This window comes from Microdochium trichocladiopsis (genome assembly GCF_020744255.1).
Source record: "Microdochium trichocladiopsis strain MPI-CAGE-CH-0230 chromosome Unknown B0I36scaffold_3, whole genome shotgun sequence".
NCBI lineage: Eukaryota > Fungi > Ascomycota > Sordariomycetes > Xylariales > Microdochiaceae > Microdochium > Microdochium trichocladiopsis.
Window position 1 is genome coordinate 639234 of NW_025763546.1, and position 22374 is coordinate 661607.

The following is a 22374-nucleotide window of genomic DNA, read 5'->3' on the forward strand; positions in this document are numbered from 1 at the left end:
AGCAGCCATCCAAACCATTCCCATCGAGATGGCAACACAACCTCGTCTGCCATATCCCTCCATCTATCTAGCGCCCTCCTCCAACCCAACCACGTCCTTGACCCATCGCCTCGACTCGACCCGACCTTTCCCCAGCCTGAGCAATACCTCCCCCATCGACGTGTGCTCAGATTCAAGTCCACTTACGACGAAGCGGACCTGACGTTATTGATTGTGTGTAGTCCGGACACTGTGCGCCAGGGTGATCCGTATACGACATCTCTCTCCCACAAGGACACAACCACACATCCACATCGGGCGGCGACGCAAACCAATTGCTTCTATCCTGCGGCTTTGGCGTCTTCCCGCCTGACCATCCTGTGCAGAGTCAGGACAAGCCTTCAGTCTCCCGCGTGCGGGCGGTCTCGAATCGTTCCATGCAAGCAATGGCGCCAACACAGCCGCCAGCCGCCGTGGCGTCCGCCAGCGGCGCTGACGGTGCCGAACCTTCTCCAAGTACAGGCACGCCTGCCTCGGTACCGCTGCCGACGTCACCAGCGCCGGTCCAAACCAACGATTCTGACAGGAACACGGACACATTGTCAGAAAAGACGCCGGTGGCCGCAGCTGCAAGAGCATCCGCAGACTCGCCACGGCCCCAGCACCGACTGCACTTCAGCGGCGACAACATCAACGAGAAGCAAACCCACCACCAAGAACGCCCGCCCCCGGCACCCCTCGCCAATTCCGACGGGCCCGTAGCCGTTACTTCGAATGGCTCCGGCCACAGCGGCGGCCACGGTGGGCGCGGCAGCAGTTACGGCCAGCAACGCCGGCTTCGCCCAAGCGAGGAATTCGACCGTCGGTACGACGGTCCCTTTGGCCGGCCCAGCCTGGGCATGACCCGCCGGCGCTCGTCACAGGCTACGCTGGCCATTCCGGAAGCTCTCGTGTCCGGCATGGACGTAGCCGCCGGTCAACCGACCTCGCCCGGCGGGGGTGTCAACAACGACGGGACCGGTCTAGTAGATCTGACCGCAGCATTATCAGTCGACCAAGCCCCGGCGTTCCGGCCCGAGCCGCCGCCCCTCAACTACACTCTGCGGACGCGCAGGATGGCCATCTTCCTTTTCTGGACGGTCATTGTGTTTGACAGCGTCGCCATGCCCATCGCGCTGTACTTTGGCCTGTGGTACGGTGTCGGCCCGGGAAACCCGGCGGACGAGCGACTTAGTGCCAACACGGTATTCAGCATCGTGACTGCGGCGCTCGGTGGTGCGAGTATCCTAGAGTACTTTCTCAGGTGGTGGAGGCTGTATCGAAAGGGGAGTACATGCCGGGTAAGTGACGTACTGTTTTCTGTCCTAAGCGCTTTGTGTTGGAAGTGGATTGCTCGTCTGGACCCGATCTGGATAGATAGTAATGGCAGGGAGCAGCCGGGGCTATTTGAAGAAGGAACCATGCTAACATTGCGAATTCGAAATTCAGATTCCAGGTGTTGAGAACAGATGGGCTCTGGACTGGTTCCACTGGATGTTCTCGCTCGCTTGGATCATCGTCATGATTGAGCTGATTGTGTAAGTGTACTCGTTCGTTCAAAGATTTCACCCAACAACAACAAATGATTGAGCAACATTTGCTGACTCGCCCATGTTCATTGTGTGAAAACAGCGGCTCCGTCCCCGAGGACCCGTACATCCGGCTCCTGTCCACGCCACTCCTGACCATGCTCTACGTCTTCGGCACGCTGATGCTCGCCATCGACACGATGCGGTACTTCCAGATCCCCGCCCCCGTGCGCATCTCGTCGCAGCCCAAGGGCGCGCAGATGCGGCCGGGCATCTACTCGCTGATCGAGGACATCTGCGCCGTCGACGGCAGCGGGGGCACCGAGTTCCGCGTCGCCCTGGACCGGCGGTACGAGGCCTCGCACGTGTTCCGCGCCATGCTCCGCCGCCTGGGCGTCTTCTGGGCCGTCGGCGCCCAGGGCTGCGCGGTGCTCACGACGGTCCTCGTCTTCGCCCTGGCCAACGCCGACATTGCCTACGTCATTGGCTGGAGCCTCCCCTTTGTATGGGCGGGCATCTGGACCCTCGTCACGTTCTGGTATGTCAAGAGGGAGCTCAAGAAGGAGAGGACGCTGTGGGCCGCGGAGGCGGCCAAGGGGCGCGGGGCGTGAAAAAAAAATTCGATCGATAGTTATCAGAGGAAAGAGAGAGAGAGAGAGAGAGAAGGAAACGAAGGAAGGGAGAAAGTCGCCAGAGTTGACGTGGAGTGACGTGATTGCTGCTCAATCACAATCCTTTTTCCTTGTTCAGCAAACAGGCAAAAATACCAACGAGAAAAACCTGGGAGCTGCACTACCCTTTCTTCTTGTTCTTTTCTTCATTTTGTTCTTCGTTTTTGACATTGCAGTCCGGTGAAATGCCCGAGACTAGCACACAAACAACCAACGAGATACCACTAGAGCACTGTATGCATACCTACACACACGAGCACCAACTATCTATACGTATATCTGACTTTGTGTGAAATATATCCCACTACACCAGCACTCGAAAAGAAGGATTGACTTGTCGTGCGCCTGACCTGCGATACAGCACAAGGGCATATCGAGAGGGATATTTGCAAGAAACCGAAGTTGACGGCTCGAGGTGGGAAACAAAGCAGAGCAGTTATCGCGCTTCGGAAGTACAAGAAGCCACACAGCCGAGTCTCGCCATTCAGGGGGAGATCATTATGCTCATTTTTATTATATGCAATACTGCAATAGTCATGCTATACCATATATATACATTATTCTGCCCCTGTCTTTTCCATAAAGATTCCAACGACTCAAGAAGTCACAACATCGCTGCGGAAGACAATGATGCTGCTCGGGAACACGTTGACGTTGTCAGAGTTGCTTGCAATCTTGGTCGTCTGGCGATACACCATGCCCGAGGCGCCAATGGTGTTGAGGGCATAGATGAAGAAGTTGCTGGTGGTATCGTCGTACTGGACCATGGCAGTCTGGCACGGGTTTGCGTTGCCGCGCTCCGAGCAGGTGGTGCTGTAGTTGTTGAAGAAGGAATAGAGACTGTTGCAGTATAGTTAGCATTGTGCTCCGCTTCACTAGTATGCTCAGCCAAGCATCAACTTACCCAGCACCGTAGATGAAAATGTTCTTGGAGGCATTGACTCTGAGGCCCAGTGCCTCCGCGCAGGTGGCGGGCGAGCCAGCCGGGCAAAGACCGCCGTAGCCAGGATCGTCGAGCGCGGTGACAGCCGGGAAAGGCTGGTTGAACGCATTGGGGTTCGGCATGTAGTATGGCGTCTCGGTCTGGATCTGGCCGGCAAAGATGTTCTGTGTGCGAACAAAGTTGTACTGGTATCTGGCAAAGTGCTCGACGCTCGTGCCGACGAGCCAAAGATTACCACTGGTGGACTCGATGAGCAGACCACGACCAGAGAAGATGGTGATCTGGCGCAAATCCTTGTCATCGACATCGTGGTCGGCAACCCAGAGCCACACGTTCTCCATGTACAGGGTGGAAGCTGTCTTGGTTACGTGCATGCCCATGTAAGCAGAGATGCAGTTCCGGTTGATGGCGGTAGACTCCGGGGTCTTGGCACATTCGGCAAGGGTCAGGCCCGAGCCTACCGTGCCGCCGACACGGGTGTGAACATCCCACATGCCACTGGGGGCTCCCGCAGGAGAAGCCAGGTTCCACTGGATGAGGGTGGCGCCAGCCTGGGGGCCCTGTGTCGAAATAATCATGTCACTCCACTCGACGGTGCCAAAACCACCGGGGTTGCCGACGTTGACGACGGGCTGGGGGTTGTTCATGTCGTTGAAGAATGCACCCCGGGACATGATGACAGGGTAAGCCTCGCCCACAATCCTGCTCTGCTTGGATATGAAGATTGTGCTGGTGACAATGTATGTGCCGGCATCAAAGTAGACGACCTGGTTGTTCAGGGCACCCTGGTTCAGGACCGCCTGGATGGCAGCGGTGTCGTCGGTCTTGCCGTCACCTTTGGCTCCAGCGGCGCGGACAGAAAGGAAAGATGTGAGGGGCAGGTTGTTGTACTGGGGCTTGGAGCGCTCGTAGTACTTGCCATCAGCCTGCAAGAGGCCGGCAGGACGGACGGGGGTGTATACTGGGACACCATCACGGATCTGGGGACCAGTGGGGTTGTACAGGCTTCCGCTGACCCAGCTGGTGATGGTGCGGGTACCACCAGCGAGGAGGGTGGTCTGACTGGGTCCGTACTGGATGGCCGTGTCGACATTGCGGAGCACAATATTCTCAATGGCAAGGGAGCCACCAGTCTTGGGAGACGAGTTGGGAGTACGCGAGACCTTGAAGGCAATCTTGGTGTTGGTGAAGGAGCTATCAAAGAAGACGACGGAGCCGACGACCTCGGCGTTCGGATCGGTGGTGGCCATGTTCAGACCGACAGTGCAGTTGTTGACGGAGATGCTCTTGTAAGTCCAGCCCCAGTCCCAGATCTGGTTGATGGCGGTGACGGCGTTGTAGAACGTCAGGTTGCGGACGGTGAACTGCTGGTTGCCAAAGACGGCAGCATTCAGACCGCCGTAGAAGACGAGATCGTTGAGCATGCCGCCGGAGCCGGCCTCGATGAAAACACCCTGGTGCTTGGTGCCAGTGTTGCTCGACATCTTGAAGACGATGTTCTGCAGACTGGTGGCCTGGGCGGTTGGCCAGTGGATACCAGTGGCCTCGACAGTCGCCGGCACTCCCGTCAGGTCGATAACAAAGTTGCGGACCTGGCGCCAGAAGATGTTGGTGGCACCGTACGGCAGCACACCACCGGGCTGGTACTGTGCGGCATCAATGACACCGAAGCCAACGAAGTTGGGGGTGGCCTTGAGGACGGGCAAGTTGTTCGGGTTGCCGATCAGGTTGGTGGAGTAGTAGCTGACGATTGAGGACGAAACGACATAGGTTCCGGCAGGGAAGTAGACGACGGCATTGGTGGTGCTGGAGGACGAGCAACTGCCAGGGGCACAGCGGTTGCCGTCACTGATGGCTTTGTTGATGGCGGCGGTGTCATCCGTGACACCATCACCACGAGCACCATAGTCCTTTACGTTGCGGAAGACCTTGTAGGTCGACGGAGACGTGTTGAAGGCCGAGATGCCCTGCTTCTTGATGGACTCGTACCAGTAAGGGGTACTGGACGACTGGCGCTTGGCGTGGACATCGGCCGACTCGAAAAAGACGGAGCCCTGGCCGGCGCTCAGGGCGTGGCCGGCAGTGCCATTGAGGTCGACATAGTCGGCAAACAAGGAGAGCTGCTCATCGACGAGCTTCTCAACGGCAGGGATCTTGATGTTGTGGGCAAGGACGGCGGGAAGAAAAACGGCGGCGAGCATAGAGGCCCTCATGATTAAAGAATGTGATGTGAGGGGCTCAGAGCACCCTCAAGTTTGATAATGACAGCAACAGGGGTCGGGACAACTGCAACCACAGGCTGAGGAGCAGAGAGGGACGGGGAGAGGCGCCTCAAGGGCGAGAGAGCCAGCGCGGCTTCTTATGAGAGCAGGCATCGCGGGAAGGACGGCGCCATAGGAGGAGTGTGGCGTCTGCTAGCCCATGCGGGCGAGGAGCACGATGGGCGGCTTGGGCGAGCCAGCAGTGCAAGTGAGCACAGGGGGCCTGGAGGAGGTGGCAGCGACGGCGCGGTTGTTGGCGAGCTGGAAGTCCAAAAGAGGCGTAGAGCTGCTACAGGTGCGCGGAGAGCAGGGCCGGGCTCATCTCGCGATATGCGGCGGGAGGGCAGGACTCGGCAGGAGCTCTGGGCAGCGCTAGGCCTGATGCGACGATGGGTGGCCCCCTGGTTGAGCTACTATTGTGGGCAGCCCGGAGCTGTCAGCCTCTCGAGGGTCCTGTCGCGCGCCCCTACGAGTCTGTGCTCTCGCTGGTGGGTAGCCAGCCGGACCCGAGCAGGCGGGCGCGAGGAAATTGCGCGACGGCGGTGCCCAGGTGGTGTACTGAAGGCGCAGTGACGACGATTTGGTGTGGTCACGGCATCTTCAAGGTGACGTGGTGCTAATTGCATGTACATGAGAACAACCTCGTAAGGTAGGGAGGGCAGAGACAAGCAGCGGCCTTGGAGGCGAGACTCATGGGAGGAGTTGATCTGGTGTGTGTCCGGAGTACGGTACCTTGCATGAGGCCCCCTGTCTTTCAGCTCAGAGCTGCTGGGCCCCCCTTGCGGCGTGGCCGCAGAAGCGTTCTGGGTGGTGTGATTCCGGGTCCAGCCCAGGATCTGGCTGACATTTGCGGGGCCACTCACACAAACCTGCCTCTCCGGGAACTTTGCGCGGGCATCCTGCATCGTGAAGACCTTCACATTCTGATTACTGCCAGGCAGCCACCGAGACCCAGGTCTCCAGTCCCACGTCTTGCCGTCTTGTCAGTCCCCCCTCTTCCTCCTTATGAGGTTGTTTCTCTTGTACATGCAATTGAACAACTATTCCTGCCGCCAGGCCACACACTACACAGGCATGGCCAGATCTAAGCGTACACATGCATCCTCACAAAAACAAAATCGGCGCTTGGGCCGGGGCAAACCTCGGTAGCCCGCCACTAAGCCCGTGCCAGGCCCAAGGCTAGTCCCCAAGCGTGCCTCGTCCGCCAACAAGCGTCCTCTTCGCTTCCACCTTGGGACGGGCTTCGTGCTCCCTTCTCGCTCTCGCTCTCTTATTCAGCTTAGCCACACGACAGACAGGCCGGCACCATTCTGCGGGTTCAACGCCCGGCAGACCCCGTACCGCCCTGCCTGTTCCATCATGTCATGCCATGTTCATGTCCTGTCCTGCGCTGTTCCTCCAGAATACGGCGGGCGTAATCTCGGACGCATCACGAAACGCAGAGGCGTCACACCCTGGAGGGGTCCAACTTGGTTGGTCAGCTCGCAGCCAAGCGAAAGGCACTTGACTTTGCACCCATGCGTGCGGATTCTGTGAGCTCTGTGTCGCCGCTCTGCAGTCCGGCCCAGCCCAGCCCAGCCAAGCCAAGCCAAGCCTGAACTCTGTGATGGCGTAGCTGCGTACATAGCCGGCTCTTGAACAATGCCATTCATCGACGCGTGGCACAGATCGTGGCGTGCCCAAGGCTAAGCCTGGTTAAGCTCAAGAACCCCAAGAAGAGATCTGCATACCATACTTGCCCCCAGACTGCTCTGGACCATGAACGACACCACCAACACCACTCACCACCGCCATCAACCCAGAAACTCGCCAACCCCGCGTTCTCTCTCCTTCTTCACAAGGTTCAAGCACCCGGCGAGTCCGCAGATCTACAGGTCGGCGTGCCGCGGTTTCAAAATCTAGTTTAAGTAATAGCCCTTGGTTTTCGTGCTGTTCATGCGCGTGCGCGCGCACGAGCTCCCCGCGATTTCTGCTCTCACAATAAGCTCACTCTCCATCGCCAATCCCCTTGCCTGGCTGGCCCCTGACATTTTCGGTTGGTTTCCGCCGGGGGACGGGGGAATAAGCAAAGCCGACCATCCAGGTCATAATAGCGGTAACAACGTGACCTGCCTCTCAGTCCACAGAGAACCCATGAAATACCGAGTCTCCAAGCCCACTTAATCCCTCTCACCAATGACTCAGAGAGAGAGAGACAGAGAGAGAGAGAGACAGAGAGAGAGAGAGCCGCACGCATCTCTCCGACCCCCTTGCGGACGATGTTGGCAGTCAATAAAAATCGCACGAGTAAGAAAAGTTCCTCTTCTCAGGCAGGGCAGGGCAGGGCAGGCAGGGTAGCGTAGTTGGGCGCGCTGGACAGGGCGCAGGGTATATATCCCCCAATTGATGATCCACTATATGTGCACTTTCGTGGTCAGTTGGAGGGGGGGCATTCATGCCCTGTCCAATTTTTGTTGGTTGGCAGCCTGGGATTGTTCGTTCGGGCGCGCCTGCGGCCCCTCTTAACTTACTTTTCTTATCATTCCTTCGTGAGAATAATTTCTTTGCCTGTGATTATGTGGTCATGTTATTTGGATGGGGGCGAGCGAATGCCATCTCGGTCGTGAAATGGTGCCGAAACGAAAGGGGGGGGGTTGCAGATTTCTGAGCCCGAGGCAGGTTCGTCAGTCTCAACCGTGCCCTACTTACTACGCTGGACTGTAGCGAGGTAGCGGGAGAGATCCTGTCACTTTGCTCGTCAATCGGGACATGTTAAGATGGCCGTAGTTGTTTTTATACTCCATGCAAAATATGCTATCCAGATCTATCTACACACGACGCGAAATATGTCGATTCACTCGTCACCTCTCGCGCTCGCCATCAGCGTAGTACCGATCTGTGAGATCAACGTCCCACAGTGGGCGCTCGATCAGCGCGACCTCAAGCAGCGGCGGGCTGCCCGGTGCGTCGACGCCGTTCATCTCGTGATCCGCACCGTCAACGTCTGCTCCAGACAGCGGTACAATGCCAAGGATAGGACGGTACTTGAAAGTGTGCCAGAACGCTAGGCCAGGCTTCTGCTCTTGCTGCTCCTGTACCCCATTGGCGCCGGCAGCTCCGGTAGCCACGGCCTTGGCCCCGCCCGTTCGGAGCAGGGCGAGCTCGCCACGGCGCTCGTCCTCGGAGTCGTCGCTGTCGCTGGCATCGTCGTCGTCCTCACCAGCGCCGCTCGTCGCGTCCGTGTCCATGGGGTCACCTCCGCCTTCCATGTTCAGCTCCTCTGTGCCCTCTTCAGGAACGTGGCGCAGGATTCTGGTAGGCCCCGTGGCATCCTTGTGCGCCCTGCTGCCGGCACCAGAGTCGCCACCTCGCTTGCGCTTGATACCCTGGGCGACAAGGGCCTTCGCGTTGTTTGCGAGGTCTTCGGGCTCGGCCACATCCTTGCAGGTGTCAAACATGAACAGGAAGCTGTTGCCATATAGCCAGACCCGTTCGCCAGCCCAGAGCGCGCCCTTGACGAGGTCGCGAATGTTGCGGAACTCGACGGGAAACCGGGATGTCGGGTTCCTTCTCGACCACGAGCTCATCGCGCCGTGCAAGGGGTTGACGATGAGGATTTGAGGCCGGGCCGTCACCGCGAGCAATCTGTAGTCGTCCTCCTCGTCACCGTCAGACCCCAGAGAGGTGGGACAGCGGCTGGAGAATGAGAGCACCGTAGGTGCAGCGTTCAGTTTAGGGATGAGCCCGCCCTTTCCGTTGCGCTGCCACTTGGGGGATGTGATATCGTTCTCGCCATCAGTTTCGTCAGCTTCGGAGTCGCTGCCGCCTGATTCAGCATCGTCATTGCTGACTGCTGTCTTCGCTTGCAGCACCCAGGTGTCAATATACCCTGCCAGATCGGCCACAGCAATCATTTTGCTGTCTGGCGAGAATGCAACATGCGTGATGCTCCGGTCATATTGTCCGAGGCCTCCGAGTAGGACATGCTTCGGGATGTTTCTCCGCAGGCGAGGCAATTTTGTGGCTTTGGAGAGGATCTCCGGCGTCGCACCTTCACTCAACCTCTCTATCCTCAAAGCATAGACGCTGTTATCAGGCAAGACCATGCAGATCCATTGACCATCCGGGGAGATGTCCACACGCTTCGCACCGTTCGAAGCCATGGCCTCGGGGATGTCCACTTTGCTGATCTTGAGTTCATCCTTCTTGGAATTGCCTTTGCCGGCGTCGAGATGGAAAGCCTTGACGTCCGATGTGGTAGCGACCACGAGGATTGAGCCGTCAGCACTGACGGTGGCGGACGTGATGTTGGCTTCGCCCTTGACCAGAATTCGAGCCAGGAGTCTACGGTTCTTGGAGACCGGCAAATCGGCATCAGGCGACTCGACCAGGTCCTTCACGTTCCGTCTGAGCTGCCACACGTGCACTTGGCGATCCCACCAGCTGACAATGTACCGACTCTTTACTGCGCTTCGAACGGGAGGGTTCTGGGGGAGGGCGGAGAGCGTCCGGTGGTACTCCATACCTGCCTCCTTGAGGGGAAGCACAATCGGATTGGCGTCCGGTCCTGGACACGCGCGTAAGCATGTTGACAGCTGTAGATATGGTTCTGACTTGGTGAAAACGTACCTCCCGACACAACAACACTCATGCCAAGCCCTTCAAACGACGCCATGGTCTTGACGTCGTGGTTGTGGTACCGCCTGTGCCACACCTTGCCCCAGCGGGAGCCAGAACCAGACGTTTGCTGGTACAGGACAGTCTTACGGTCCATACCGCCGCTGACGATCGTGGTACCGTCGGCGCTCGTGGCAAGAGACAAGACATCTTGCTTGTGGCTCTGTAATCTCTGTGCTTGTGTGTACGACTTGCCATCCCAAATACAGACCTGGCCGGTGGAATCGCCAGAGACAATGTCCTTGCCTGCGAGGCACTTGACTGACCACACGATGATGTCCTTCGCGCCACCGGCAAGGTCGGACCCGAGGGTCATGGTTCGGAGCGTCGAGCCATTTCGGATGTCGTAAACACGGATGGCGCTGTCCGAACAGCCGACCACGACAACATTCCGGCTCTGGAAGGCGATGCTGACCATCTTGGTCTTCTTGGACGTTGACTTGACAATGATGCGTTCAAATTGGAGATCCCCGTCCTCGATCGAGTAGAGTACGAGACTTCCGTCTATTGTGCCAGCGACGAGTTGCTTGGTCTGCGGAGTGGTGGAAGTGGCGGCCGCGTTCGAGGCTAGCGGGCGCGCGGCAAGGCACCAGATGTCGCCGTGCATGCCAGTTGCCTGCTTCTTGGGACGACCCTTCTCGAGATCCCACTCGGTGACTGTGGCGGTGTATCCGATGCTGAATAGCCTCGACCTGCCTACCAAACGCGTACCATCGCTGAGAATCTGGTCCGGCTCGTTGACCCAGACAAGACCATCAATGCTGCGATCCTTGCCGCCGTGAAGGGTGGACTCGTGGTGCCAGGCACCATTAAGAGGATTCCATATCTCAATGTCGCCGTTTGCGCGGCCGATGGCGAGCCGGACGGGGGCGTTCTTGTTGGCCTTGGTCAAGGCCGGATACGAAAAGGCGACGGCATTGATGGCCGAGGGTGGATAAGGAACGAAACGGCAACGGTGGATGTCCATGGTCGCAACTTGGGCGCCGGCGCAGGGGTTGTCGAGAAAGCGATCGTGTCCTAGCCGTGGTGACAGTCGTTGGCGGCGACGTCGATTGCGCGGTCCTGTTGCAAGACGGACGGCGTTGCGATAGGCAATCTTTTGAAGGCCGCCCGATAGACCTTGGGAACTTTTTTTTCTTTGGAGCGACAAACCTGCAGGGATTAGGCTGGGGCTCTTGCTGCACTGGGAAACGCGCCTGCGGGAACGCCCCACTTGCCCAGCTCTGGAGCGCCAAGTCGCCATGTGCTCATCCTGACAATCGCCAGAACCAGACAGCCCGGGATTGGCACGAGGCAGCGTATGGGTAGGTTTTCCTATTCAGCATGGACATGAACGATGCTCTCCAACTTTGCACGGCATGCGTTGTGAGGTCTGTGCTGCTCAATGGGCCCATGTGAGCGTGAAGGGAACGCAGTATTGACCCGGTCTTCCAATTGTGAGAAGTCTGTGAACCCTCTTCCGTGTTGAGCAAACGGAGAGGATGGCTCAAAAACCTGCAAGGCAGCATGATAATGAGTCAATACCGTTGAATGGTGCTTAGGCTAGTGCCAAAGTGATGCGTGCTGAGTGAAGGGTGCCGGAGCCCGCTGGGCCCTTGTGACGGCATTGCTCGTGCTGCTGGCATGCTTCCTTCCATGCGACCGCGGCAGTCACACCCGCCAGGCAGGGCCGCCCCCACCAGCCCACCACTTCCGATGTCGCGTCTGCTCGCTCCCTTGCTCAAGCTCGCAGCTTTGCGACTTCCAACTTCTGCCCCACGTGTGCTTCTTATGCATCGTCGAGCTGGAATCACCCGTCGTCCCGTGGACCATTCTGCTGCCCTTCCCTCGCTCTTCTACTTCCAGCAGGCCCAAGCTTCTCCGCATAAAGCGTCCACGAGTACGTCGGAGCCTCCAGTGCCCCTCATCCCTCATTCTCGCCAGTGTGGGATGCCCCTATTCACGCCCGTATATAGCGCTGACCCCTTTAGGTGACTCAGATCCAAGTACCAGCGGCCGCTGAAACCTACGTGGCTCGAAAGAACCAAGTTGGTGAATCTCTTCCAGGCTCCTGGCCTGAAACTTACTTACGAATACGACTCCCGTGTCCTCGTCCACGTCACGTCTCTCGCAACCCCGCGACAATGGAGTTCAACTCGTCCACCATATTCCCCGAGGGGGTCATCTCGTTCCTCGATACCGATCTCTACAAGTTGACCATGCAATGCGCCGTCTTCAAGCACTATCGCGACGTCAACGTCACCTACGCATTCACCAACAGAACTCCAGACAAGAAGCTGTCTCGTAAGGCCTACAACTGGCTGTGTGACCAGATCTCCAAGCTCGGGAACATCTCCCTTTCCGACGACGAGTACCGCTACTTGCAGACGCACTGCAAGTACCTCACTGCCGACTACCTGAACTTCTTGCGAGAGTTCCGCCTCTCTCCCCGAGAGCAATTGAAACCCACCTTCACGCCCGTTGCCGAGGACACGGGCGCTGAGGATGTCGTCGGCGACACCCATATCGAAGTCCGCGGCTTGTGGGTCGACACCATTCTCTACGAAATTCCGCTCCTTGCCCTCATCTCAGAGGCGTACTTCAAGTTCATGGACACGGACTGGAACTATGAGGGGCAAGAGGACAAGGCCTTCGAGAAAGGCCTGCGCCTGCTTGAGGCTGGCTGCACATTTTCCGAGTTTGGTACCCGTAGACGGCGTGACTATCACACGCAAGCACTGGTATTTCGCGGACTGGTGAAGTCTAGCAAGGAAGCCGAAAAGCGAGGGTTGCCAGGCAAGCTCACTGGCACGAGCAATGTTCATTTGGCCATGCGCTTCAACCTTGCACCCGTGGGAACTGTTGCTCACGAATGGTTCATGGGCATCGCCGCGATAACCAATGACTACAAGACAGCGACCGAGGAGGCTCTGCGCCGCTGGGTCAGCACTTACGGCGAAGGCGTACTCGGCATAGCTTTGACCGATACTTTCGGCACGCCGGCATTTCTCGAAGCGTTCAAGCAGCCAGTAAGATACTTACCTGGCACGCCAAACCAACCAGAAGCCACAGCTACTCCCAGGTCTTACGCAGAGACATTTACTGGTGTCCGACAAGACTCTGGCGACCCAGCCAACTTCGTCAAGATGATGCGAGAATTTTACGATTCTCAGAAGATTACGGACAAGAAGGTGATTGTGTTCTCGGATTCCTTGGACATCGAGAAATGTATCGAATACAAGAAGATTTCGGAAGCGGCAGGATTTCAGCCCACGTTTGGTGTTGGCACATACCTGACAAATGACTTCCATCGGCTCGGCACTGGCGAGAAGTCGACTCCACTAAACATCGTCATCAAGATCAGCTCTGCGAATAACAACCACGCGGTCAAGATCAGCGACAATGCCGGCAAGAACACAGGCGATGCTGCGACGGTTGCCGAGGTTAAGAAAACGCTGGGCTACGTGGAGAAGTCGTGGAGCGGTGGAGATGAAACTTCCCGATGGGGCAAGTAAATGTCGACTTTGGTTTCGAGCAAGCGAGAGCAGTTGGATTCCTCCTTGGATAATCTTGGGTGCAAGGCAATAAAGGATGCCATAGACGCTGCCCTGGGGCAACCTACTGCATATAGGGAAGGCGATATCTATTAGAGAACACGAACCACGCGTTCAGTCGCCCGCCCCCATAGAGTTTCACCAAAAAAGACGAATTATTGTATTCTCATGCTCAAATGTTCATATGATTGTGGAAAAGCTAATGAAGACGGCGTCATGTGCTAAACATTATAATTAAATATACATCAGCCAACACTTCGCCAACTGGTCAGACAATTCGAACCTCGCATCGTTTCAATACATTGAAAAGATAAAGTACCGCTCGCATCATGAAGCTCTGACCTTCAATTTCTTCCCATCTATTTCGACTCCAGGGGAATGCATTAAAATTCTCAGAGCATCAGTGACTATCTGCTCCGTCTCTCATATGCACTCTTTATTCGAAAGCGGTCTGGTTGTCTGGACTTGATCATTCAGGCATAACTCCAGCTAACAATTTGCAAGGCGCTATTAACTGTTCCGTACAAAAGTCCCATTAGACAAGCGCTTCATCCTCGCTCTGCTCTTTTCTCCAAGCTTCTCGAACCGAGTCAGCAAGCTTCCAGCAAGGGGCGGCGCGCACAACATATGGCAGCCCCGAAAGGAAACGTTGCTCGGGCGGACGCGTGTACTGTATCGCCTTCCCAGCTTCCCATGTTCGGCTGACTGCTGCTGCTGCCGCCGGTGACGTATGCCGTCTCGCACTTTTTTTCTCTCTTTTGGCAGGGGTGTGTATCATCGGACGAGCTTTCCAACCCGATCACAAGGTCTTTGGCGTCTTTTCATCATCCCTTTACACCCCTTTTGTCCCACGAGCACTGCTCTCTTTTACGGGTTGACGAAACTGGACTCGTGGTAATTCTGCTTCCGCAGAGCTTCTTCTTCATCATCTGGTTCCCTACGCGTACGCGTAGAAGGCAACCCCTAGCTCTGGTTGGGATGGGCAAGAGCGAGTAGCGAGGCGAGGCGAGCGTGCATGTAATGTATTGTCAGCGGCGATGCTTTACCGGTCCCGCCCGGGCCTCCTTTTGTGTGTGTAGAATCACCCGAACAATCCGCCCGGATCTGACGCAGTGTGGGCAGCGGGAGGTGCCGCCGTCAGCGTGTCCCAGGACGGAGTGGCTGCCTGGTTACGCGGACGAGCAGCTTTGTCAGCGACGAGCTCTCGTGACACAATCATGTCCGAACAAGCCAGTCCGCCCGTTCTGTACTACTCCGCTTCGCTTCGGGGGGAACGATTCGCTTCTGTCCTGACTGTCCGCGCAAGAAACGACCTGTTGGGCATCTTATCAAGTAATCCAGGACGCGGCTCGCGCGCTTCAGCGAGAGGAGAAGTAGATCAGCTTCGCCAGCAACCTTGACACGGCACATGCAATGAGTTTACAAGGCCAAAAAGAAATGCTCCAATAGACGGCATTGCGTACGCAGCGTGACGTGGGCAAGCAGATCCTCTTGATATCCGACGTTCTGGCCAACACCGGAGAAACCCGGCGGAGTATCTTGGCTGAATGCCCCGGTTGCCCATATGGTCTGGCATGGCGAAGACGACGCTGTCTCGTCGGGGAGAGTTCCCGGGGTTGATCCCTGTGTTCCACGCGGCTTCTACGACGCGCACGCACCCTTCCACGCTTGTAGGCTTTAGAGTTTCTCATATCCACATCCACAGACCGCCATCATCCCCTCCCGCGAGTCGTCATGCGGAGATCGGAGCCGCCATTGTGATTGGGCGGATGATGGCAACCTGCATGCTCTTTTGGACGTCGCAGGGTTCTGATTTGGTATGTTGCGAGGTTCAAGCTTGTCCATGACATGGGAACTAGGAGTGGGTAACTGTAGTAGCGTGGGTAGGATGTGCTCGTCCATCTGTCCTAGCTCACGACGGACACGGTTAGTTACGAGCCAGTGGTGGTAGTGGTGATGACAATGTTGCTTCTCAAAAGCACAATCTTGCCGATCCGTACAACGGGATGTGTCGTGTCTCTTCACGCATGAGCAGCTCGCGATCAGTCTGAGAAGGGTCACTGCTCCAAATGCCGCCAGGGCCTACCCAACTGACGATGTCTGGACTGCAAAGCATTGCCGGTGCAACCAAGGCAAGGATCCGGGACTAGAGCAGAGCAGAGCAACAGCCAGGACTTGATGAATGATGAGGATGAATGGGCTCAGAGTCCCTGCCTAGGGGTTAATATCGATGTCGACGTCGATGGTGATCGAGGATGGCACCAAGTGGGGATCCAGATGTCTTGTGAATGGTTGAGGTCGCTAAGCTGGACCAATCAAGCGCGAACAGCTGGCCAGGATAGGACTAGTGCCTCCAGAGTCTGACAGAGGACGCGCAACCCAGGTGTCTAGTGGATGCTTAAGTGTCACCCCTTTGTTGGTGGCGCCTTCTAGACTGTGCTGCCACTCCTCCGCCGTTGGAGCCGCAGACCTCCTCGGCAGCAGTCGTCAACCATTCAAGCAGAACTGTGCTGGCGAGTCGTGTGGTTCTGCAAGCCTGACGATGTGTTTGTGAGCACGGATTGATACCTAAACATATTCTAGTACTAGAGTTCAAGTGTCTTTGGTAGACACACATGAGTCCCGGGACTGGATGGTTTTTTTGATGAGCGTCGATCATGGATTCAAGTCGCCTGGGTTGCCTGCAAACTGGTGCAGTGGAAAACAGTCTCAGTGGGCAATAGCATCCGCCTTTACCGAACGGTGGTCCATCTTTTGCTTTCTGCGTCGCAGCAAAGATCATAATTTCGTTTCATTGGGTCCTGACAAAGCTGGAAAGGATAGTCCAGGTCGAAACGCGACCTCAACGCCAGTTTCTGTGCGTCTGCAGATACGTGCGCACAGGCTCATCAGGCAGCAGCCGCAAAGTAATGCCAGTCAGCGTCGTTTTGTTCCAGTGCGAGGGAACTCTGTAACGTGTCGTGGTTCGTCAGATAAGCTTGCACCAGTGCTGGCACCAATTGAGGGTAATTGGCATTTCGGGGATGTACTGGGCCGGAAATAGGCACGGCTGCCGGCTTCAGCCAAAGTGATGATCCGCCAGATACTGATTGACACGCAGATCACGCCGCCACCGATGGGGATTTTCGGTTCGGAAACCCTGCCTCCCTGCTCAACATCTCGAAGAACCTGTCATTGCAGAGTGGGGAAGGGGGCCAGCCATTCGAGCCATTCGCCATTGTTTCGGGTACTCTTTGAGGGTCTTGAGGCTGTGAGCAGCTTGCGGCGATTGGGGCTGTGACCCACGAGGCAAGGCAGCGCCGCCAGGCGCAGTGGAGGGCGCGATCTGGAAACTCCACTCCGTCAAAGCCAGATTGGCAGGTCTGGTGTAGTTTCATACTTGCAGGAAGATATCCTTGGCGAATGGGTCTGTACTGGAAGCCGCGTGCGATCTGGTCTGCAATTGTCAGCAGTATGACCTAGAGATGGAGGGCTTCTGAAGCTCTCAATCTCAACCAGACTCTGCATGCTGGGAAGACCAACCTTGGAAGGCCGAACTAGGTGTGCAGAGAGGTAAATCCAAACCAAGCTGGCCGCCGGGAAGTGCAATTTCCACCTGCAGTCGGCCGTGGGGAACCAAGGCCCGGCCCAAGAGGTTCCAAGTCGAGATGCAGCCGCGCAGCGCCTTTTCGCAGGCAGTTAGTTGTACATAAGCTTCTGCCGGTCAAGGCTTGGCAGAGAATTAGAAAGCCCGGCTTGGAGGGGCACCTCCTGGAATCAGCATGGTGGTGACGGGCGAGCGTGCGCCAGAGGCGACGGCGACGGCGAGGGGCGAGACGGACGGCCCAAGAGAGAGAGAGAGTGGGGCCAGCACAGCGAGCGGGCGACGGAGTGAGACGCGCGTTCGGGTCCACGGGCAGAGGGAGTGGCAGCAGTGTTGCACGCAATCGGGGACTGCGTGCGTTGGGTGCAACGAGGCAGGACGCGGATCTGGCCTCGCGGCTGGCCAATGCCTGCGCCTGTTGCGTCGCCTCAAGGCTTGGCACTGCAAGGCCTACGCAACCCTTTGCCATACCGCCCAGCCGCCCTCCTCGTTCGCCCGCTTGACTCGAGACGCTACCCCCCCCCTTCCTTCTCGACGCACTGCTGCGCCTTCAAAGGACAGGTGCCTGCCTGCCTGCCTTGCTTGTCTACCTGTCTGCCTGATGCTTGTCCGTCTGTACGTCTGCTGTCCCCTCTTCCCAGGCCCAGCACTCAGCTGCGACGCCCGCCCGCCCCAGACTAGCAGCACGCTACCCGTCGTCTCTGCCGGGACCCCCTGAGGGCAGCCGTCACCCTACCGTTGTCGCCTGCTGCTTCTTTCCTTCCTTTCCATACCCCATCCATCCACACACGAGCCCTCGAGCCATCTCAACCGCACGACAACACGTTCCTTAACGCGACACGGCAGCGCACACGACCTGGTCGGATTCCCACATAGCATGACTGCCAACACATCAGCCTTTTGTTGACGGATGCTTCTCGGCTGCATCACTTAGAGGCGAGCGTCAGCAGCAGCAGCAGCAGCATTCGCATCCTCGCCAACCCAACGGGACGACCGGCTCCGCGGTCCAAACTACGAGCACCACGACTTCCGCCCTGCACAATTTGACATCCACCAGGCTCTAAAGGCACACACACCATCATGGCTGCTGATCGCCAACGGTCCGACAATGGGCAAGGCGAGTTCGGCGAGGAGTGGGCTCGCGACCTGCGTGTTCAATTCGAAGGCCTGTTGCGGACCAAGAGAACAACAGAGTTTACCGCGTCACGCAGCGGGCGCTCAACTCACCTCAGCGCTTCAGAGCCGAGAGAACGTTCATCATCATCCCATCTGCGAGCACCGACAACGCCTTCCGGCGAGCGTCCGACATCCTCGCACAGCCACACCTATGAGCAGGCATCTGCCCAAACTACAACGCCGCCGTCCTATTCTTCATTGAGACATATTCCATTAATTCCAACGCCGCCAGCGGCCCACGACAGAGAGTCGCAGAAATTCCGCAACATGCTCATCTCTTTATCGGCCACACCAACGAAGTACGAGAACCCAGGGCTTCTCGACGAAGCGCTCCAGACCATCGAGTTTGACCGCATATACGGCGAGGCCGAGGAGGAATGCCAGCTTTTGCAAGCACAAGCCGAAAGCATGGGTGATGGCAGGAAACCCGAATGGGGCTATCAGGATTGTGTGATTCGTGCGCTTCTTCGGTATGTCGTGCCGCTCCTTGTTCTCTTCAATTCGTCCGCAACTAAACTGTGATTGTAGATGGTTCAAGCGTACCTTTTTCACATGGGTCAACAACCCTAACTGCCCAATCTGCATTTCTCCCACCGTAGCCAAGGGAATCACACAACCAACGGCGGAGGAGGCCGCACGCGGTGCCCTCCGCGTTGAGCTCTATCAATGCTCCAACATGGCTTGCCAAGCCTACGAAAGATTCCCTCGGTACAGCGACGTCTGGCAACTCCTCCAAACGAGGAGGGGGCGCGCTGGCGAGTGGTCAAACTGCTTCAGCATGCTCTGTCGCGCTGTTGGCGGACGTGTACGTTGGGTCTGGAGTGCGGAAGATCACCTTTGGACCGAGGTTTACTCTGAGCACAAGCAACGATGGATTCATGTCGACGCCTGCGAGGAGGCATGGGACAACCCGCGTCTCTATACTGAAGGCTGGGGGAAACAAATGTCGTACTGCATTGCATTCGGCGCCGACGGCGCAACAGACGTAACCCGCCGCTATGTCAGAAAGACAGAACACTCCCTCGAACGGACTCGATGTCCGGAACAGGTCCTACTATACGTCATGCAAGAAATTCGGAATATACGGAGAGCCAATCTCGACAAAGACGAGAGGTTCCGACTCGAGAAAGAAGATACTCGTGAGGAACGCGAGCTGCGTGGCTACGTAGTAGCCTCAATCACGCAAGCCGTCACCAGAATGGTCCCCAGCTCATCCAACACCACTTCCAGCAACGGCCAGCCACATGTGCGCACATCTTCAAGCGACGCCCAGAAAGTACCTGCCGAGCAACCGGCACTTGGCAGCGGCAATGCTGCCTGGCTTGCAGCTCGGGACGAGAATGGCCGACGCCACGGACCTCACAACGACCCCAGAGATCCCTCGCATCGGTGAACGAACCATCGCTCAAGCGACTAATGCCATGTACAACACGTATCACATTCTGCCATTCGTTCATTACATGAACACTCACTTCCTTGACAACACACTACTATATAATTTTCTTCCGCCACAGGAGCCGCTCCAAATCTTGGCTTTCCTTAGATGGCAGCACAACTTAAACGCACGACTTTTCCCTTGCCCTCGCTTTCTTTACTATCCGAGCGACGTCATCGCACAGCCGGGTCGTCATCGAAGATTCGAAAACTTTTCTATGTCGTTTTGATTTTTTGGGAAAAGACACAACACCGGCGTACAGGATATATCCACATTTACTCATGGCACAGCGTTGCGGGGGCTTTGAAGAGCATCGGTTGCTGGCGCGCACGTCAGCTGCGCTCATGGTTGGGATTACAAGCTCTGGCGTTCTGGGATATTAGCATATGGTCAGATGAACTGCGTTGGAAAAACCACGAACACTAAAGGAGATGACCATGGCATGGCTTTTTCTTTGAATTCCTCTTGACACACTGGCTGGCTGGCTATATGTCCATAGTTGTCTGCCATTTGCCATGAAATTCAAAATTTGGGGAATCTTATCCTAGATCCCAACGAGCTTGAATCAACATTTTCACTCACGACTGCTGATTGTAAACAACGGTGATGTGTGCAATGAAAGTACTGGAGCTTCCTCCACATCCTGCGGATAACTTGCTCAAGCACCCGACGACTGTTGTTCCGGCTACCTGGCACTGGAGTGGCGAGCGTGTGTTGCTGTGGAGCTTCGAGTCCGGGGTCGATTTAGCAGCGAAGGGGAGCTGGCCGGTGGTGGTGGTGGATCCGCCGTGCACGGACGGGTCCAGGCTTGCCGTAACTGTGTTAGGTACCCCAGCACCACAGAATGCGCCGCAAGGTACTTGCAGTCGGGAGCTCCTGCTCAGCCGCCGGCACCAGGTCTGACTGTCGTGTCCTCAATTGAATGTCTGGGCCAGCGAGACCCTGAGGTGCTTTTTGGGTCGGCAACTCCAAAGGCGCATCACCACCACACCCACGCGACCTCTGTCTCTCTTCTTCTCTCCAGTTTCGCTCCTTCGACCACTGTCCGCGGCATCTTACCGGATCTTCTGCTCTTCCCTGTTACCTGTCCATCTCTGTCCTCGCCATGGTACGTGCAAGTCGCATTCGCAGCGTTCCTCCTCGCGCCAACCAGCCCCCTTACTCCCCACGGGCGCGGCGACGGTAGTTCTTGAAGCCGACGAGCTCATCCCAACAGCACGACTTCGGCAAACCGTCTCGTACGGGGGAAAAACCACTTGCAATGCCACATTGACACCTGCGTACCTTGCTGACCATCGACATCTTCGTGCTGCAGTCTTCCCCTCGCGCCTCATCGCCCGTGGCCTCGCCTGCCGCCACTGGTGCCAGCATCGGCCGTCCGTCATCCCCTGCCGCCCCTGGAGGCGCGCGAACAGCTATCCGCCGGAGAGCTGCTGCCGACCAGAAGGAGAAGATTGCCAATGCGCGCCCGAGCAGCACGCGCGCCGCTGGCGCCGGCGGCTCAAGCAGCACCATGCTCAGTATGTCATTCTACACGACGCCGACGTCCCAACTGTCCCAAGCATGCAAAAGCTCTTGCTTGAGCTGGCTTTAGTGTCAATTGACGAAGAAAGCAATTTCAAAACGACCGCTTCTGGGACTTGATGGACCTGTTTCTGGGTAGACTGAACGCTGACCTTTCATGTTCTTCCCCCCGATTACAGAGCTCTACACAGACGAGTCTCCTGGCTTGAAGGTTGACCCGGTCGTCGTCCTCGTTCTGTCCCTAGTGTTCATCTTCTCCGTTGTTGCTCTCCACAGTGAGTTCATCTTCTCTTGATCGCGACATTCCTCGCAGCGTTACGTTCCGTCAAGGCTAACGTGTTCTGCAGTCATTGCCAAGGTCACCCGCCGGTTCTCCAGCTAAGCAGTATGCCAAAATCATCACCATGTGCCGAAATCCACATCACCAGAGACTTCTGCAGTAAGCTCTCTGGTTCTGTCTGGAGCAGAGCCGGACCACACAACAACACGACTAATAGCCCGCAAGTTACGTGCGAGAGCTCTCGATTCGTACGACTAATCGAAAGCCAGCAGGCCCGGAGGCTGGTCGGGGAGTCTGCTTGGGAACAATGTGTGCCTTGATCACACAGAAGGATCCGGCGCAAGCGCTCGACAATCGTTTACTGTATCATAACAGGCCACCTAGGCAGGCTCCATTTACGCTAGAAAGAGATACCGTTTTGTTTTGTTGCCGTGATCTACGCAGCATGCGCCCTTCCAGTGCTTTGTGTTTTCATACAGCCTACCTTCTGGATGGTCATGAGCAGGGAGTCACTGCTCATTGTCCACTGATGCTCGGTCGAGGGCCGGGTCAAGAACCTTGGCCCAAACGAGGAACAATGCAACATCAAGCCGACCTCGCTTGGCAGACGTGTGACATGGTCGACATGGATATCTCGACGTTCTAGGGAAAGGAATGAGGTAGCTGTCTGCGGGGTCGATTACAGGAGCCTGGCGCGGGCCAAGCGGGCTTTGGATGCATTGATACCACCCTCGCAGTGCCCCAGCGGATTGGGACAGACTGCTC

The 22374-nt window shown here is 56.9% G+C and overlaps 6 protein-coding genes across 6 annotated transcripts; 4 read left to right on the plus strand and 2 right to left on the minus strand.

The window, feature by feature from the left end:
* Positions 1 to 425: 425 nt before the first annotated feature.
* Positions 426 to 2158, plus strand: B0I36DRAFT_346622 (uncharacterized protein; the record flags this gene model as incomplete). The annotated part of the gene is made up of 3 exons (XM_046156480.1): positions 426 to 1319; positions 1468 to 1556; positions 1651 to 2158. 3 exons carry the CDS (start codon positions 426 to 428, stop codon positions 2156 to 2158), a joined length of 1491 nt encoding a protein of 496 aa, XP_046014823.1.
* Positions 2159 to 2814: 656 nt separating this feature from the next.
* B0I36DRAFT_360216 (glycoside hydrolase family 55 protein) lies at positions 2815 to 5374 on the minus strand (the record flags this gene model as incomplete). Its single annotated transcript, XM_046158267.1, has 2 exons — positions 2815 to 3058; positions 3123 to 5374. 2 exons carry the CDS (start codon positions 5372 to 5374, stop codon positions 2815 to 2817), a joined length of 2496 nt encoding a protein of 831 aa, XP_046014824.1.
* A 2798-nt stretch (positions 5375 to 8172) lies between these two features.
* Positions 8173 to 11164, minus strand: B0I36DRAFT_263726 (WD40-repeat-containing domain protein). The gene is made up of 2 exons (XM_046151168.1): positions 10031 to 11164; positions 8173 to 9968 (listed from the first exon to the last, which is right to left on the minus strand). Exons 1-2 carry the CDS (start codon positions 11043 to 11045, stop codon positions 8263 to 8265), a joined length of 2721 nt encoding a protein of 906 aa, XP_046014825.1. The 5' UTR covers positions 11046 to 11164; the 3' UTR covers positions 8173 to 8262.
* Positions 11165 to 11936: 772 nt separating this feature from the next.
* B0I36DRAFT_316840 (Quinolinate phosphoribosyl transferase) lies at positions 11937 to 13860 on the plus strand. The gene has a single exon (XM_046153089.1). The coding sequence runs from the start codon at positions 12202 to 12204 to the stop codon at positions 13570 to 13572; it is 1371 nt and encodes a 456-aa protein (XP_046014826.1). The 5' UTR covers positions 11937 to 12201; the 3' UTR covers positions 13573 to 13860.
* A 4414-nt stretch (positions 13861 to 18274) lies between these two features.
* Positions 18275 to 19763, plus strand: B0I36DRAFT_239773 (uncharacterized protein; the record flags this gene model as incomplete). Its single annotated transcript, XM_046149715.1, has 2 exons — positions 18275 to 18840; positions 18899 to 19763. 2 exons carry the CDS (start codon positions 18275 to 18277, stop codon positions 19761 to 19763), a joined length of 1431 nt encoding a protein of 476 aa, XP_046014827.1.
* Positions 19764 to 20729: 966 nt separating this feature from the next.
* On the plus strand, positions 20730 to 22044 carry B0I36DRAFT_316844 (Pre protein translocase Sec Sec61-beta subunit, eukarya). The gene is made up of 4 exons (XM_046153090.1): positions 20730 to 20913; positions 21121 to 21325; positions 21509 to 21604; positions 21677 to 22044. Exons 1-4 carry the CDS (start codon positions 20911 to 20913, stop codon positions 21709 to 21711), a joined length of 339 nt encoding a protein of 112 aa, XP_046014828.1. The 5' UTR covers positions 20730 to 20910; the 3' UTR covers positions 21712 to 22044.
* Positions 22045 to 22374: the final 330 nt, after the last annotated feature.